This window comes from Peromyscus maniculatus, chromosome 1 (genome assembly GCF_049852395.1).
Source record: "Peromyscus maniculatus bairdii isolate BWxNUB_F1_BW_parent chromosome 1, HU_Pman_BW_mat_3.1, whole genome shotgun sequence".
Lineage (NCBI taxonomy): Eukaryota > Metazoa > Chordata > Mammalia > Rodentia > Cricetidae > Peromyscus > Peromyscus maniculatus.
In genome coordinates, this window is record NC_134852.1 from 207,006,161 (window position 1) to 207,019,238 (window position 13,078).

The 13,078-nt window shown below is 39.1% G+C and overlaps 1 protein-coding gene across 14 annotated transcripts in view; it reads left to right on the forward strand.

The window, feature by feature from the left end:
- Positions 1-13,078, forward strand: part of Pdcd4 (programmed cell death 4) — a 38,408-nt gene that overhangs the window by 10,548 nt on the left and 14,782 nt on the right. For 8 of the 14 annotated variants that reach the window (XM_042265284.2, XM_076563297.1, XM_042265273.2 and 5 more), the window contains 3 exons: positions 1,800-2,102; positions 3,599-3,693; positions 5,588-5,701. In XM_042265284.2, coding sequence (XP_042121218.1) covers positions 1,800-2,102; positions 3,599-3,693; positions 5,588-5,701 — 512 coding nt within the window. Of the gene's footprint in view, positions 1-1,799; positions 2,103-3,596; positions 3,694-5,587; positions 5,702-13,078 lie in introns of all 14 variants that reach the window. The other 6 variants (XM_076563303.1, XM_042265303.2, XM_076563304.1 and 3 more) reach the window with 2 other exon arrangements.

The following is a 13,078-nucleotide window of genomic DNA, read 5'->3' on the forward strand; positions in this document are numbered from 1 at the left end:
TTCCATATTTATGTGAAAAAAATGATAGTAGAACTTGTAAAGCACTTTCTTACCCGTGCTGAAGATGCCCTCGCTCTACAGAAAGCCAATAAGAACTAGGAAGATTTTCGAAAGGAAAAAAGATATCATAGCTACATTTGACAATTTGAGGTAAAAATAGTCAGCACCGAGGGTGGCGCAGTTAGCAGGGGCCAGATGTCTGTGACGTCACACTGCCTAGTAAAGACTTTACATTCCTGTGAGAGCATGTAAGGGTGTGCTTTAGGAACCACTCTTGATTTAGAGAAGGCTGAAGATTGAAGGCAGAGGCTGGGACCCATGGGACACCTTAATACACTGAGTGTGTGTGTTTGGGATCACAGGATTTCCTTATTGACATCTGTACCTTTTTGTTAAGAACTGAAAAGGATTAAGTACTAATATAGATTTTAGAGGTTGATTTAATGTTTACTTTTTAAACTATCACAAAACATATTAAAGTCCTATATATCAATTTTACACATCATAATTATAATTAGGCACCACACAGTTTGGGTGATTTGGCTCTGACTTGAGTTACCTATCCTGAACAAAACTGCTGTAGTGGTAAATGAATTCTGACCTAAAAAAACAAACCAACACATTTCCAGAGCAAAGCTGAGGTTGACATGCAGTCTTCAGAGACATCTGAAATGGGGTGGAGAGTGGTCTACTCAGTGTTGTTGGTAGACAATACAGTCTAGTAATAGCCTCTTCTTTGAAGCTATAGCCAGTGAAAAGAATTATAAAAAGTAAAACATGGATTTCTGTGATGGGCTAAATGATCATTATATGAATGTTTAGGATTACTGTGGCTTGAGTTTTTAGGGAGATGTTCATGGAAGGATTAAGATTTGGGGTATATTTTGAAGAATTCTGATAGCAGATTAATAATTAAATGACTTCTAAGCAAGAGAACAATAGGAATGATTTTAGGTGCTAATGTGCCAACTTGTATAGGCTGGGAACTTTTCTGGGAACTTTTCATAGATAGGAATTTGGGGAAATAAGTTAGGAGTTGGAGATGATGATTTTAAGAATATTCCTTATGTTGAAGGCAGTCAGTTCAACAATTACATGTGATTACATATATTTGCCAAATATATATTATAGGCTTTTTTTTTTTTTTGGTTTTTCGAGACAGGGTTTCTCTGTGTAGCTTTGCGCCTTTCCTGGAGCTCACTTGGTAGCCCAGGCTGGCCTCAAACTCACAGAGATCCGCCTGGCTCTGCCTCCCAAGTGCTGGGATTAAAGGCGTGCACCACCAACGCCCGGCAGTATTACAGGCTTTTTGGGAGTTACTAATATTTCCTAAGTATTTATAACTGAACAGAGAATGTTTGGGAAGTAATTTTAAATACAATTCTGAACCTTAATTTTCTCATTTGTGTAAATGACTGAATTTGAGGTGTCCCATATAGAGCCTAAAAAGCATAATAGACATTTTGTGTGGTTTATCTCCATTCTCTCAAGAGTTTTTGTCTTACTATCTCTGTTTTCATAACTCTTTGCTCATGAGTCTACAGTTTTATGATCTTCTACTAGACTTTTTTTTTCAAACATGAGGATCCTTTTCAGACTTTATTAGTTAAAATTCAGTATCTTCGTTTACTTTCCTTGCTAATGTCCTTTATTAGATGAAACCATGTGAAATTGCCAGTGTATGACTACTACTAACTACAAAATGTTAATTTCATGGGTAGTAATAAAGTTAAATTGTATCTGACATAACAATGGGTATTGGAAATACTTAGTTTGGTTTCTTCGTTTTCTCTTTTAAGATCCTGATAACTTAAGCGACTCTCTCTTTTCTGGTGATGAAGAAAATGCTGGCACTGAGGAAATAAAGAATGAAATCAATGGAAATTGGATTTCCGCATCCTCCATTAATGAAGCTAGAATTAATGCTAAGGCAAAAAGACGACTACGGAAAAACTCGTCCCGGGACTCTGGCAGAGGCGATTCCGTCAGTGATAATGGAAGTGAAGTCATCAGAAGTGGAGTGCCTGTGCCCACCAGTCCAAAAGGAAGGTTGTTAGATAGACGGTCCCGATCTGGGAAAGGAAGGGGGCTGCCAAAGAAAGGTTAGTGTGTGCCATGCAAAGAAACACTGGGAAACCCAGTTCCTGCGCTGGGAAGAGGACAGCGGTACAGACAGTTGTAAGGTTTATGGGTGCATATGTATTTGCAGTGGAGCGAGAAGCCCATATCGCTTTTTCTTAAGGTTGATTCTTTTTCTTTGGAATAGAACTTTATTTTTTTCCCTTAGTGAAATACAGTAAAACATAGATGCTTTCAGTTATGGATTTTATACACACTATGAAAGTAGTCAGATTAATCATAATTTATCAAATGAATCTTGTTTTGGTCTGTTGTGTAAGAATGGTAACTATAATACAGTTGGTAACATGTTTGTAGATCTTGGTCTGGGTTCTCTCTAGCTTTGCTGTTTGAATGGTGGATTGGATTGATTTATTTCACTGCTGTATCCAGTGCCCAGAATACTGATAGACATTTAACACTAGTTGGATGAAGGTCTGTCAACTTCGATTTATAGTAGGATCTTGGTAGAATTTGGAGACTGGACTGAATTTTGAATACTGTGAGCTTCAACTTATACACTTAATTAAGACCCTGATAACTTAAATGGATCTGGTGATGAAAGTGCTTAGAAGAGGGTTGGGGATGGAACATAGAGATTGGATCTCAGCATCTTCCATTAATGAACCTAGAACTAATGCCAAGACAAAAAGATGACTATGGAAAACTTTTTTTTAAGAAGAGAGAAAGATAAATATATAACTATTCAGATAAACTATAGTAGTCTTTCAGAAATTATTTTTGTGAATAATTTCATAATCATTTGGATCAGAATGATAGTTATCTGATTCTGGTCTGCTATGTTGGCAAGGATTATACTCCAAGTACAGAATGAAAACTTAAAAAAAGAAAGGCAGAGGTGCAGTGTCAGAAATAAAACTTATAAAAAGGGAGGGTGTTGGTAGAATGAAAACTTAAAAAGGGGCAATGACATTCTGAAGACTTTAAAAAAGTATTATTTTAGACTAATTTGGCCTTATAAAAGTGTCACATTTGATATGGAAAAGCGACTTGGCAAGTTGAAGTTTCTCTCTTTGGTTTGTATACAGAAATAGAAGCAACTGTCAGTGTTGTTGTTCTTAAATAGCAATTAGTTATTTGTTAACACACTGCTAATTTCCAAGCATGGTATAATGTGTCCTTTATGTGGAAGAACATTAGACTTTAAAGCATTTGATGGTGGTCATTATGGTTCTTTGTGGAATCATAGGTTGAGGTTTTAAAGCCACATTTACTGGTCCAACATGTGTCTCTTAATTTCCTTCTTTCTAGTTCCAAGAAATGTCAACTATAGTGTCACTTCATGCTTTTGGAAATAGATAACTTCATGCTTTTGGAAATAGATAACCTACTATTGAAAAATGATTTAAATAGGAATCTCAAGTATAATTCTTAACTGGAAAATGATTAGCATAAGAATTTTTATATTGAAGTTATTTCAGATTTCAGTTAACATGTGTGAACTATCAACAACTTCCAGGTGGTGCAGGAGGCAAGGGTGTCTGGGGTACACCTGGACAGGTGTATGATGTGGAGGAGGTGGATGTGAAAGACCCGAACTATGATGATGACCAGGTGGGTACCAGTTATTTTTTTGTATACTCAATGTTTGTAAGATTTCTTAACTTTTCCCTCATAAGAATGTCAAGTGGTATATGATTATATATGAGTACTCTATAGTAGTAAAGGGACACACAACATGTATAGCAAAGTCATGTACACTCAGTACTTTGTGGTTGCTGAATTAATTTTAGATGAGGAAAACCGGTTTTTGATAGTCAAGTGTATAGTCTGCTTGGAGGTCTTTGTTGACTTGGATTAGCAGTGATGATAAAGGAGTTTCTTGGGTGTTTTGGGTTATGGGTGTTAGGTTCCTTTTTTGTGTCACTATTTGACACGAGTACTAGCATATATGTTGTTCTATTCCGTGACCGTCACCTGCATTTCCTCTTAGGATAATGCTTAGTAAGGAATGTTGTGATGCATCATTGTGAAGTGTTCCTTACCTTTTTAGTGGACAAATTCCAAAAGCAGACTTGGTAGAATGAACCTTCTACTTACCTTTGGCCATCACCAGTGTCACTGTATTAACTCACAGGAAATCTTATTTAGTCCTCTATCTCCTTTTACCTCCTTCCTCCATATTCTGGATTATTTTTAAGTAAATACTAGATCTTGTGAAAAATTTTCTAAATTAAAAAATACTTTGTGTAAGATAGAAAATGGTGATAACAAATTACAACTTGAAGATGTCAGTGTGTGTGCTAGGCTGTTGTCTCTGCATTATCTGTATTTATGTACTTACTGGTTGACAGATAGACATTGGGAGATTTCTAAGAGAATATAAAAATATTTAAGCCTGTGGGATTGAAATACCAGGGAATCTGCTAAATATTAGTCTTTTAAATATATATTGCAAATAGTGTTTCAAATTACAGTTGCAGATAAATATTTTAGTTTTTCTGTAGAGGAGACATATGGTTTGGTGATAGACTTTTAATCTTACTGAAATTTCACTTGAACTACTCTTTCTTACATTTTTCAGTCATTACAATGTGATCTCTTTATTATTTTTACTATATTAATTATGAAACTTTCTGCTTTTGATGATATTGATATATAAGGAATACTTAATCTTGTTAAAAAGCCAAGTTTTAATGACGGTATACAATAGGGTGCCATCTTAAAGGTTTTGGATTGAAAAATTGGTTTTGAGAGGGGTTTAAAAGTTAGCACAAGAGCTGAGATGGCTCTGTGCAAGGCTGGGATCTGAGTGTGGATCTCCAGTGCCCACATATAAGCTGGACATAGTGCTGCCTATCTGTAATCTCAGCACTGGGCAGTGGAGACTGTAGGACCCCAGGACTTGATAAATGGGAGCTGTAGTATCAGTGAGAGACTGTGTCTCAAAAAATGAGGTGAAGGGACAGGGAGATGGCTTAGTAGGGAAGAGCTCTTCCTGCACAAACCAGACAACCTGAGTTTAATCCCCAGAATCGGGTAACCCACATAAAAACTGTGTATGCCATGGTGAGATGGGAGGTGGAGTTGGAAGAAGCAGATGAATGGAGTGTTCTGCATGGCAGCAGAGATAAGAACCTACTCCTGAAAGTTGTTCTCTGACCTACACACACACACACACACACACACACACACACACACACACACACACACACAGGGAGAGAAAGAGTGCGCAGAGGGAGACAGCTCCCCTCCTCTGTCCCCCCCTCCCCCAAGTCAGCTCGAAATATGGAGTTTGGGAGAAAATCATGTATTTGCCACAGTTAGTGGGTTTAATCTGTCTTTTGGCTAACTGAAATTTTATGAAAGTAGTGGCATACAGACTCTGAAGTGATTAAAACAGGTAGCATGTCTTTATCCTGCCTTACTGGTGATCACTAATTGGTTGGAGTGTGAAGTGATAATTTCAGTTTATCTAAATATTTAATTTATAATTTCGCTTCTACAGGAGAACTGTGTTTATGAAACTGTGGTTTTGCCTCTGGATGAGACAGCATTTGAGAAGACTTTAACACCAATTATACAAGAGTACTTTGAGCATGGAGATACCAATGAAGTTGCGGTGGGTTTTAAGTTGGAGGGAGAAAAAACACTGGTATAAGGGAAACATATGTAGAATGATTTTGGATTACTCTGGATAAGTTTGTGGTTTTTGTTTTGTAACAGTGACAGATTTCTTAACCATTTGTAACAATGATAGATTTCTTAACCAAGGGCTTGGTGGTTTATGCCTAAAATTCCAGTACTGGTGAGGGGAGTTAGGTAGGACAGTTTGAGCCAGTCTAGGCTATATAGGGCTTCCAGAGGAAAAAGAACAGAATAAAATTTCTTTCTTCAAGTAATTTTTCTGACATATTTTTGGGCCCTGATGAAACTCGTATTCCATTTCTCTTGTGGGGAAAATGACACAACCACTGTTTTTTTCCTTTTTTTTTTTAAATTAAAATTTTTTCATTTACTTTACATACCAACTAGTTTCCCTTCCCTCCTCTCTTCCCGTTCCCTGCCCCCACCTCTCATCTACCCCTCCCATCCACTCTTCTGCTGTTCAGAAAGGGGAGGCCTCCTATGTGAGTCAACAAAGCATGTCATGTCACGATATCACGATGAGGCAGAACCAAGCTCCTCCCCCTGCATCAATGCTGGGCAATACATTCCTGCAGGGGAAATAGGTTCCCAAAAAACCCAGCTCCTGTGCCAGGGACAGATCCTGATCCCACTGCTAGGGCCCCACAAACAGTACAAGCTACACAACTGTCGTCCACATGCAGAGGGCCTAGGTCTGACACAACTACTATTTTTATATGTTTATAGAATTTGGTTTTATAAGTTAGATAATTTCAGGGAATTTATAGATCTTGTGTTGAAACCTTTTTAGGGGCCTCAAGATTTCTTTATGGTTCTGGATGAGATTAAAATGTATCTAGACTCTCTTCAAAAACCAAAACATTTATACAGATATTTGAAAAAGAATGAATATGGCACCAAGAGAATCAAACTAAATTTTGAATCATAGTTTATATGGGAATACTTAATACTTAATATGTTTATAGTGATTTGTTCATAGAGTAAATCTAGAAGGGTAAAATAGAATTGCTAATTTCATTAGAATTACAGGCCTAAAACATAAAAGTACTAATTGAAAGATGTAATGTGAATTGCTAAGTGGTCTTATTAATAAAAAAAAACCTGGAGCCAGATATTGGGGTGAAAGCTGAAAGATCAGAGAAATAGAACAAGCCAGTCACTTTCTTACCTCTACAAAATCCTCAGTCTCAAGAGAGAGACTTCCTGATTTCTCATGTTTTATATACCTTTCTCTGCCCTGCCATCTTACTTTCTTCCTAGTGCTGGGATTAAAGGCATGTGCCACCACACCTGACTCTGTTCCCACTGTGGCCTTGAACTCATAGAGATCCTGATGGATCTCTGCCTCCCGAATGCTAGGATTAAAGCTCCCGTGTGCTACCATTTCCTGACCTCTATGTTTAATATAGTGGCTGGCTTTGTCCTCTGATCCCCAGGCAAGCTTTATTGGGGTACACAATATATCACCACAGAAAGACATTTATAATTCTTAAAATCCAGGCTCAACTTTCTTGGTTTGTTTGTTACATAGTTTTGGTATCTTTGGATTTATAGAATTTCAATATAAAACAAATATTTATTTATAACATACTGTTGCGTGATAAACTTTTCCTGGAGAGACACAACACACACACATTCACTCACTCCACATAGGGGACCCATGACAGTCCAAGGTACAAATAACCACCAAAGTCCAGTTTAGTGAGCCTATGAGTTTTATTGGGATTACTTACAGGATATGGGTGAGGGGTTTTATTGGGATTACTTACAGTGAGGGGTTACTTACAGGAGCAGAAATGACTCACAGATAACTGCATCACCAAAGCCCACCCCAGCAGGAGTGACTGCTAACAAAACTGGGAACCTGGAGCTCACTACACAGCTGCAGGCAGCTCAGCACATTAGAGCTTCCTTCTTTCCAGTGCCTCAGTTGGTCCAAACGTCTTGTAGGCAGTTTAGCTGGTTTCTGCTTCTTCCAGGCCATTGGTCTGGTCTCAAAGTCCTCTTGGCAACTGGGCTTGCTTGAGTCGTCTTTGCAGCTTGGCTTTGCTTACTGTGGTGTGGAGAGACCTAATGAATCTGTTCAGTTTCAAGGACTTCCTGAAGCTGTTTTGAGTTGTTTACTTTCCTGCTTAAAAAGCTTCCCCGTAGGATGGGATGTTTTAATCTTAGAGGACACTATTACACAACACTCTACTGCTTACTCTTGCTCTTATATTCTTTCCACCTTTTTGGAAGTGATTTCTGAACCTTGGAGGGGGTGACTATAGATGTCTACCTATGGCTAAGAAATAAGCCACCTTAACATGCCACAGTAACAATCACTTGTCAGGAGCTTCACCAGTGCTTAGGAGTTGAGGCTGATCACAATGATCTGTGGGCATAAACACACATTTAGAATGCAGTTGGATAGGCACTTCACATTCATTTAAAAAGCCATACAAGTTGTATCCCCCATTGGGGCCTGTGACCTCTCCAGCCACAGGTTTTTGTCTTAGCTTACAGTACCAGACATGAACTCTCTTTTGTGGCATAGACCTTGAATCTAGTTGGTAAACTTTTTCTTAGCCATGATAGTTGGGACACTATTGAACACATAGAAACATCCTGCTTAGTATCTTGGTATTTCAGCATTCAGGGTCTGTAGCCAAGCAGGAATGTTGACCAGCAGCCTGCATGGCCCCTCCTGGCACTGTGAAAGCCAGCCAGTAGGGTGGGAGTTTCCAGTTGAGCTCTATCATAATTTTTCCATGTCCTATAGTCAAAACATGAACATGTAATGTCTTTAGCAATAGGGTCTTACCATCTGTGGGAGGCCAGCTGGGAGACCAGCTCCCAAATTTTACCCCAGGGTACTCTTGAGGAGAGAGGGATAAGAGATTTAGGTAGAAGGATAGAGGGGAGAGAAACAGATAGAATCATAGGATAGCCTCGGGAGGGCCTGGATCCTTATCCACCAGCCCCTCCTGTCTCTTCTAAAGGGCTATTTATAGGAATGCCAAGGGGTGGAACAAAAGTGTAGACCCTTCCAATCACCTAGAAACTATGCACATGTTCAAGCAATCATCTAATGTAGCTCTGCTGGGTAAAGCAAGCCCATATCTTTCTAGGAAACCTTTGTGAACCTCCACAATTCCTCCTTCTTTATATAGTAAAGGACTCCCTAAGCCCCTCCGATAGACTGTGCCTGTCTTAGATTATCCTTATTACATTCAGGGAGTTATCAAGAAGAAAGTTGCTCGTCTTTGGCTGCAAGCCTCTGGCAAGAGGGGGTACAGAGCTTGTCTCAGCTCTGACCCAAGTCCTTACTATGAGCTTGCAAACATCCACAGCAATCTCCATAGTAGCCACATCTCCCAGTAAAGGAGTAGAGGATAATAAAGATGGACTATCCTTATTGGAATGGATCTAAGGTGATTACAGCAGTCTTAGCTGTACCAAGCCCCTTTCCTGGATCAAAACTCTCTCCTAACAGATGATCAAGATTTTGATTCTGAGGAGAAAAGTCATTTCAAAGTATCCACTCAAGTGAACAAAAACTCAAGCTAATTATAAAAACACTGTTAGCTGTTTAAGTAGCTCATCTGTACATGTGTCCCTACCACAGTAGCAGACTTTCTGTCTGAACTAACTCCATTGTGGAAGGCCTACCCCTTTGTGGGAGGCCTACCCTTTTTTTTTTTTTTTTTTTTTTTGGTTTTTCGAGACAGGGTTTCTCTGTAGCTTTGCGCCTTTCCTGGAGCTCACTTGGTAGCCCAGGCTGGCCTCGAACTCACAGAGATCCGCCTGGCTCTGCCTCCCGAGTGCTGGGATTAAAGGCGTGCGCCACCACCGCCCGGCAAGCCTACCCTTTTCTTAAACAGAAATAGAAGAGTGGAAACTTTTAGGAAGAAGACAGAAAAACTCCCCTAATTATGACACCTTTACTTAAGTTTTCCAGGGGCTACTGACATCATAAAATTATATTTTAAGCTATCATAAAAAGTACTCAAATATATCTGAAGGTAAAAGAGTAATAAAAGCAATTCTAGTATGAACTTACATTTAACATTTACACTTTTTAGACTTACATTCAACATTTACACTTTTTAGACTTACTTTCAACATTTAGACTTACATTTAACATTTACAATTATTACATTCAATGTTTACACTTTTTACATTCAATATTTCATTATACATACACTTTACAAACATTCAAAAGGAAACTATTTTACAAACATTCAAATTGAAACTGTAGAACTATTTTACAAACTTATCTAGAAGAATCTCTTAACAGAACTAACTTACATTCAGAAGCAAACTCTATAGGATTATTTTATAAGCTTTTAGAAGAGATTTCTTAACTGAACTATTATATTTTCATTCAACTAGATAGAGAGGATGTAAATCATGAGTTACCATAGTAAAAATTATAGGTAAACTCAACACTGCTTTATTTCTGAAAATTTGGAGTTCCTGTTCACCTTTGCTATCATTCTGAAAGTTTTCTTAAGAATTTGAAGTCAGCGTAATTTATCAGTGGCTCTAAGCTTAACTGAGGGTAAAGTTCCCCCTTTTTAATTTTTTACAGCTACTTTTCAAGATTACCTTGAGCATTTTTAATGATTCCAATATTTCCCTCTTGCATTTTTAGCACAACTCAATCCTGTAAGTTTCTTTTTCATACCCAAAGTAATTGTGGAGTGTATGGACCACTTTCCCTTGTTTTCTAAAGGATTTCAAAGTGGCTTGTTGACAGATGGTATTAGCATTTTAATTCCCTCCTGACAGGCAAGCTGGTCACCTGTTTTTCATTCCCTGGGTAAAAGCTAACAGAGCTTGTGGAAAAAATAGCATGTTGAGCTGAAAAAACAGTTTTTGGGCAGTGTAGTACTGGCATCTCTGTTGTGGACTTCATTTCCCAAATTGCCTTTCTCTGTAGCATCATGCTATTACATTGTGGACTACATTTCCCAAACTGCCTTTCTGTATATTGTCACTACATTTCCCAAACTACTTTTTGAACTACATTTCCCAGGTTGCCTTTCTGGGTCCAGGAAAAAACTTCGTTCACACGGTCTGTATTTGTGCCAAAAATCAAGCTTCTGCTTTTACCACGGGAGGTTTTTAATTCCCTAAGCTTGCATTAGGATGTCTGTGTTACTGTTTGAAAGGTATACCTCTCTAATCAGAATTTTCATCTGACACTGTTCCTGGAGTGGGTCATGCATGTCTGTGTGCACACAGATAGGTGCTTGTTGCCAGAAGTGAAAGTCTTTTGGGGCTTGCTCCCTTGCCTTTATGGGTCAGTGAAAGAAAGTGAAAATACTTGAAATAAAAGCTTTTTCAGAAAGGTCTTTTCCCCACTAGACAAGAGAGCTTTCTCAGAGAGATTTTTTTCCCCCCAGGATAGATCCTCTGATTTTCCCTGCTTGTCCCCTCCCCAAGATGCAGAGTCCCTGATGCCTTAGCCAAGGCTCAGTTTTTCTGCTAACTGCTTCCACACCAGCAGCCCTTCCTAGGTCCTGCACCATGTCTGCTGTGGTTCTACCTTGGGGGATGCTTCCCCTGCTCAGCTTTTTGCCTATACTTTCTCGAGCATAGGCTCTGGCTGCAGGGGATTCTGGGTGCTGGTCTTACTGGCTTGAAGGAGAAACAGGACTACTTAAGAAGATTTGCCATGTTTTCAAGAGTTTTTTTTTTCCTCCCCTAGAGCAATTACAGGTGATTTTTTTCTCATTTAATAGATGTTATTTCCAGGTGAATCTAATTTTGACCTTACAGGAGGAAAAAAAGATCTGAGAAGGAAAGGTCTGAAAAGCTTTTAGTTTTTTAGAGAGAGATTGCTAAACTTTTTACAGGACTTCTGTTGTCTAAACTTTGGCTTCGTGGGCAAATGGAAACTAATTCTGATTGTACGGTGTTGTAATGGTGTCTGCCAGCAGAATGGAGGGTTTTGTTTCATCTGCATCTACCTCAGGGAAAAGTCTTTCTTCTGCCGCTAAGGACTTAGAATTAAGCTGTCTACAGGCCAAAAGCTTACACAGGAATCTTTTCTGCCTGTTTTTCTCATCTTTGATAGATTTTCCTGATTCTTCCCAGGAGTTTGTGTTCATAGTCCCATAGTTGGAAAATCAAGGACATAATTCCTCTGTCTTGTTGCTTATCTTATTCTACCTTATCCTAAGTTTCTTTTTACCCAATATTCCCAATTCTACTCTTATTCTAAATTTCTTCTTACACTATATTCCTATATTATACCTTAAATTTTTTTCTCAAATTTTTATAGATAGAAATTGAGAGAGAGAGAGAGAGAGAGAGAGAGAGAGAAAGAAACCTAGATAGAAATATCTGCTGCAGCTTCACTTTTCAAGAATAAAACACCATCGCCTTTATATATTAATCCCTTTTCAGGCATGCCTCCTTATACCTGCAATGCCCCCCTCTCTTTTTGCCAAGTCCCTGGTCCCTGTTCCTGGTGCCATCTGTAGGAGACCAGCTCCCACATTTTACCCCAGGGTACTCTTGAGGCGAGAGGGATAAGAGATTTAGATATAAGGGTGGAGGGGAGAGAAACAGAATCATAGGATAGCCGCGGGAGGGCCTGGATCCTTATCTACCAGCCTCTCCTGTCTCTTCTAAAGGGCTATTTATAGGAATGCCAAGGGGTGGAGCAAAAGACCTCCCCCTAGCTCAGCCAAGTGCAGACCCTTCCAATCACCTAGAAACTATGCACATGGTCAAGCAATCCGATAATGCAGCTCTGCTGGGTAAAGCAAGCTCATATAATATCTCGATAGGAAACGTTGTGGGCCTCCACAACCATCTAGTTCTGACATACAACCAACAACAGTAGTTATAGGTTTTATGATTTGTGGGACCTCATGGGCTTCCCTGGCCAACAATTCAAAAGGTGGTTGCCCATCCCTGGCACTGAGATTTTCAGGGAAAACGGGGGTTCAAACACAGACCTTGTTAGTCCTAGTGCCCTTGACAGCATCTACCTCTTCTCTGTGATCCTCTAGTTCCTGATATTTATGGGGACTTTAGATGGAGATAACTATGTATTCCTAATGGCTCTGATAAGCCAGTCCTCTGGGACTGATTTCTCTCACACTGTCTCGGGTTATGCAGCCTTTACCTTGAGGGGTGGAAAGTTACATCACTCAGTTTTCTTGTCTCCACAGTAGTCAGACTGATCCCATCTACTCATGATCCACAGCCTCACAAGCATGCTGTGACAGGCTCTTTTGTTGGCTTGTTTAAAAATCTTCTTTAATTCCAGTAGTTCAAACACTGAGTATTTGCTGATCATCCCAGTTTCTTACCTTGGACCATATTCTGGATCCTAGATTTTCCTTCTTTTTTC